General features: G+C 51.0%; 1 protein-coding gene across 1 annotated transcript; it reads right to left on the reverse strand.

Annotated features, from left to right (window-relative positions):
• Positions 1-640: 640 nt before the first annotated feature.
• Positions 641-1573, reverse strand: LOC148217387 (olfactory receptor 14J1-like). The gene has a single exon (XM_088158692.1). The coding sequence runs from the start codon at positions 1571-1573 to the stop codon at positions 641-643; it is 933 nt and encodes a 310-aa protein (XP_088014818.1).
• Between the last annotated feature and the right edge of the window lie 3922 nt (positions 1574-5495).

Raw genomic sequence — 5495 nt, forward strand, 5'->3', positions numbered from 1 at the left:
AGAAACTAGAACTAGGTTCGAGTTCGTGTGTTTCTTGTTGGGAAGTTTGGATATAAGAATCTATGCACTGGGGAGAGACTCACCTTTTGCTTCTTGCCTTTTGATTTTGTTCCTGCCCTCTCACTTCTCTCCTCACGGCCATCATTATCACCCAAAGAAGAGAGGAGCTGCCCCAGCAACATCGGCCCTTCAGGACCTTTGGGAGCAGCTTCTGCTTCTGACTGGGACTTTACCTATTTAGGATTCTATACCAAAACTTTAGCATGGACTTGAACGCTTGTGACCCTTTGCCTTTTGAGACTGATGTGCCTTTGCAATAAATAACTTTATAGCAACTATTAGCTGCTTGGCTCTTTAAAGGAAGTAACCACAACTGACAAATGGTGCCCTGAGGAGTGGTGAATAACTGACAATCCTTTAGTTCATTTAAAGCCACATAGAGCCCAGCTCCTCATTGACATAGTCTGGGGCTGAAACAAAGGTGGAGAGACAAAATATGAGAAATAACACACACAATGACATTTTTTGTGGAAAATATGAAAAAAGACTAAAACAAGGGAAAAAAGCTCCAAAATGAAACCAACAGAGAGTATCAAAGATGACCTTTATTACAAGTGATTTGCAGAAATTGGCCAGCAGTTTACTGTTTCCAAAACCATCCAGTCATCAGTGTTCGTACTGCAGCCTTGAGCTCCTGGTTCCTCAGGCTGTAGATGAGAGGGTTCAGAGCTGGAGGCACCACAGAGTACAGAACTGACACCACCAGATCCAGGGATGGGGAAGAGATGGAGGGGGGCTTCATATGAGAAAAAACTGCAGTGCTTAGAAACAGGGAGACGACAGCCAGGTGAGGGAGGCAGGTGGAAAAAGCTTTGTGCTGTCCATGCTCAGAGGGGATCCTCAGCACAGCCCTGAAGATCTGCACATAGGAGAAAACAATGAACACAAAGCAAATGAGTGTTAAACAGGCACTAACTGCAATGAGTCCAAATTCCCTGAGGTTGGAGTGAGAGCAGGAGAGTTTGATGATCTGAGGAATTTCACAGAAGAACTGGTCCAGGGCATTGCCATGGCACAGGCGAAGGGAAAATGTATTGGCTGTGTGCAGCAGAGCATTGAGAAAGCCACTGGCCCAGGCAGCTGCTGCCATGTGGGCACAAGCTCTGCTGCCCAGGAGGGTCCCGTAGTGCAGGGGTTTGCAGATGGACATGTACCGGTCATAGCACATGATGGTCAGGAGGGAAAACTCTGCTGACATGAAGAACATATAAAAAAAGAGCTGAGCAGCACATCCTGCATAGGAGATGTTCTTGGTATTCCAGAGGGAATTGTGCATGGCTTTGGGGACAGTGGTGCAGATGGAGCCCAGGTCAGTGAGGGCCAGGTTGAGCAGGAAGAAGAACATGGGGGTGTGCAGGTGGTGGCCGCAGGCTACGGCGCTGATGATGAGGCCGTTGGCCAGGAGGGCAGCCAGGGAGATGGCCAGGAAGAGGCAGAAGTGCAGGAGCTGCAGCTGCCGCGTGTCTGCCAATGGCAGCAGGAGGAATTGGCTGATGGAGCTGCTGTTGGACATTTCCTCACTCTGGGCATCATGGACTGTTGAAAGAAAACATTGAGAAGCTGAAACAGATTTCTTTGAGTCAATCCTGCGCAATTAAATTAGAAATCCTTTCAAAACTACTTCTCTTCCTGTGGGGGAACTTCACTAAAAACTTTTATTCTTGAGTTCCGCTTTTTGCTGCATGATTACTGCATCATTATCAGCAATGCTCTCAGCCAGAACACTGAGGAGCCCAGAAGAAAAACAGGGTTCCCTGTACTGCAGTGCAGTCAGACCTGCTGGTCTCACACAGCTCCCCTTTTCTTATTACAACCTCCATCTAATTCAGGGTAATCAAAGTTAAAAGGTGCTGGAAAAATTAAGTTGACTTTTTGAAGGCTCCATTTTAAAAGTCAGTCTCCTTAAACCCTTTTCTCTTTCCCTAGGCACCTGAAGAGGGAGAGGTTACCAAGAGTTGGCCTGGCTCTCTGCTGCCTGCAGTTGTGCCTACTGGGAGCTGTTTCTCTCTATCCAAGCCTTGTCCCTGCCAGTGCTCCCAGAGCCCAGCCCAGCCCTGGGGGCTCAGCTCTGCCCTGCACACCCCTCCCAGCACAGGGCACTGCCCAGGGCCATCTCCCTGCCAGCAAGGCCTTAAGGGCAGCTCACACAAACTGAGATGCTGCAAGCCAAGCTGCTGCTGCTACTGTCTGTAGGCACAGGAGGCTGAGGAGGCACTTTGTGAGGGAGATGGGAGGCAGATGTGCTGATGCCCTGTGGGACAGTGCAGGAGTGTCAGTGACACAGACACACCTGACAGCCCCTTTGCCTTGCCTTGAGGAGAAAGCTGAGAGCAGCCCTGGCCATGCAGCACCATCTCCACAGCAGGAGGAATCTGCCCTGATGGGGGTGGCTCCTTGCACCTCCTACTTCTCCCCAGTGCATGGGGAGCTGCCAGGCAGGCTGAGAGCTGTCCCTGGCAGGTGGCACATGGGCTGGGCTGGCCAAGAGCCCTGAGGGCTGCAGGAGCTGCTCTGCAGGACAGCCCTGGGCAGCCCTGGCTGCAGCCCCAGCTTCAGCCCCTGCAGCCGTCCCTGGCAGCAGGAGCCGTCCTGCCCTGTCCCTCTGACGGTGCCCAGGGCAGCCCCGCTCTGCAGCACATCCTCCTCCTCCTCCTCCTCCTCCTCCTCCTGTGCCTCAGAAAAACTGGGAGAGTCCTCCTGACACATCCCCCGGCTGTGGGCTGTGCTGGCTCCAGGAGATGCCTCCAGGAGCACAGGGGACATTGCCCTGCACCCACCCACTCACCATGTCCAGGGCTGTGAAGATGTTTCCCCAAGTGCAGTCTCAGCTCAATGTCTTCCCAGTCCTGATTGCCTTGAGCCTGTCTGTGCCTGGCTCCTGTGCCCTCAGTGCCTGCAGGCAGTGCCCTCAGCCCTGCTGGGCTGGCAGAGGAGCTGCTCCTCAGCAGAAATGTCTTTTTGAAGCTTCTCTTGGTTTACCTTGGGAGCTGCCTCTGTGCCAGGAGCCCGGTCCAGCTCAGCAGCACAGACACAGCACAAGGAATTTAATCAATCTCTTGAGGCTTTAGTTTACTTTACATTATAATCATTCCCTGCGAGAGTGTTCAAAAAACTTTTAAAGAACTAAAATCTAAATTAAAATACTGAAGTTTCTTGAAGTTTTAATGGGTCCCACTGAGAGACACAACTGAGAAAGTGTTCCCTATTTCCAGTTAGAGCAGGAAATTGGAGGCAGAGATGACAGGTGGGGACAAAGAGAAGCCAAGTCTTGGTGCCCTGGGGCACAGCAGGGTCTGTGCCAGCAAGAGCTGTGAGGAAACACCTTGTCCTGAGCCACTGGGGCCTCCTGGCACAGCCCCAGCAAGGCTGGCCACTGGCACCCCTTGTCCTGCCCTCAGCATCCCCCCACATCCCAGTGGCCTCAGGGATCTGCTGGGATGAGTTCCTGGGGAGCCTTAGTCAGGAATGGCCCTGGGGGCTCCTTCATGCTCCCAGGGACTGCAGGTTTTTCACAGGACTTTGGGGTTCGCTTTTCCCTTGGAGTTCTCTGAGATCTTTGTGTAATCATGGCCTCCAATTATCTGCTTTAATTAGTCCCTTGAGAGCCTTTGCCAGTAATGATACTCAGCGGGGCTCATTAATACTTGAAGGTACTCAGTTTTTTTAAGGTACTTGGAGTTTCCCTTTTGACACCAACTCTTTTAGTAGTTTATGCAGTGATGCCCCCAATTTTCTGCTTTAACAAGTCCCTTGAGAGAACTTTGTACTGACACTCACTGGGGCTCATTAATACTTCAAGGAACTTCAGTTTTTTAAGGAACTTTCCTTTTTCCTTTCTTTTCTCAGTCTCTGAGACATTTTTGGGCAATCCTGGCCTCCCATTCTCTCCTCCAAAGAGTGTCCATGTGGAGCCTGTGTTGGGGATGGACCTCAGTAGGACCCATTAATGCTTTGAGACACTTGGGGTTTTTCTTCTGCCTTGGACTCCTGGCAAGGTTTGTGCAATCTCCTCTCAGGCCCTGAGGTTCAAGAGCTCAGCACCAAATGCACCACGGGGCTGATTGGGATCAAGCAAGTCCTGACAAACCATGGCTCTGCCTTGATTTCCCTCTGGTCTGGTGCCGTTCATTAGGAAGGTTTCCTACTACAGTTAGAGAGAAATATTTCAAAGAGCTTCTATGAAATATGAATTCCTATTTTAAAGAGAGTGTTTTATACCTCTTCTCATTAGACATATGTGATTGCAGTATTCAGTGGTTGATATTGATCCAGGGTGTCTCCTCAGGAACTTTGGCCTGCTCAGAGAAGTTGTGGCTTGAGGTCTGAGTGTGGACAACCTTGCTTCACATTGCCCAACCCCATCCTGTCTGTCCTCACTCACCTGGGACCTGCTTTGCTTGGAGAACTGGCTGCACTTAGGCCAAAAGGAGTTTCTTGCCTTTTATTTTGGTTGTTTTTTTGAAGCATTCTAAAACTCATTAATTTCCTCATTGAAAACAGACACTTTCTATGAGTGTGTGCCAGCACAAGGTACCACCAAACAGCTTCCCCTTCTCCAAGTCAGAACCCTGCAAGGAATGTTTGAGACCTTTGGACTCCTTGGTTCCACAAGGCATTGCTGGGTCACCCTGCACTCTTGGTTCCATGAGGTTCTGTTCTATCACAATGGAGATTTGGGTCCATGGGTGTCACAATGCTCTTTTGGGTTCCATGAGGCCTTGATCTGTCACAATGGACTTTTGTTCCTCGAGGTTCCATACTCTCACCAATGGTCTCTGTAGTTCCAGAGTGTCACAATGGACTCTTGGTTCCATGTGGCCCCACAGTGTCACCGTGGTCTCCTTGGTTCCACAAGGCCGTGCAGTGTCACAATGGCTCACAGGTTCCATGAGGCCCCACAGTGCCACAGTGGCCCCTTGGTCCCATGAGTTTCCCCAGTGTCACAATGGTTCCTTGGCTCCACGTGGCCCAGGTGTCTCACAATGGACTCTTGGTTCCGTGGGGCCCTGCAGTGTCACAGGGGTTTCCTTGGTTCTGTAGGGTCACACTGGACACTGCAGCGCCCCCTGCTGGCCGGGAGGACCTGGCACTGTGTGAGCACCTCCTGGTGGATGACCCCTGCAACTGTGAATGGCTTGTACTGGTTTGTACTGGTTTGTGCTGGGATGGGGTCTAGGGGGTGCTGGGACAGGGCTGGGGTCACTGGGTTGTACTGGGTTATACTGAGAGAGGGTGTGTGAGTGTTCAGGAGGGCCTAGCACTGTGTGTACTGGTTGTACTGGGTTATACTGCTTTATAACTGGGATGGGGTGCTGGGGATGAGTGGGTTGTAGTGGTTTATACTGGGTTATACTGGGATAGTCTGGATTTTACTGGGTTAAACTGGGGTATACTGGATTATACTGGGAAGGGTCTTGGGGATGCTTGGCACTCCA

This window comes from Sturnus vulgaris, unplaced genomic scaffold (assembly GCF_052056855.1).
Source record: "Sturnus vulgaris isolate bStuVul1 unplaced genomic scaffold, bStuVul1.hap1 Scaffold_85, whole genome shotgun sequence".
NCBI classification, from domain to species: Eukaryota; Metazoa; Chordata; class Aves; order Passeriformes; family Sturnidae; genus Sturnus; species Sturnus vulgaris.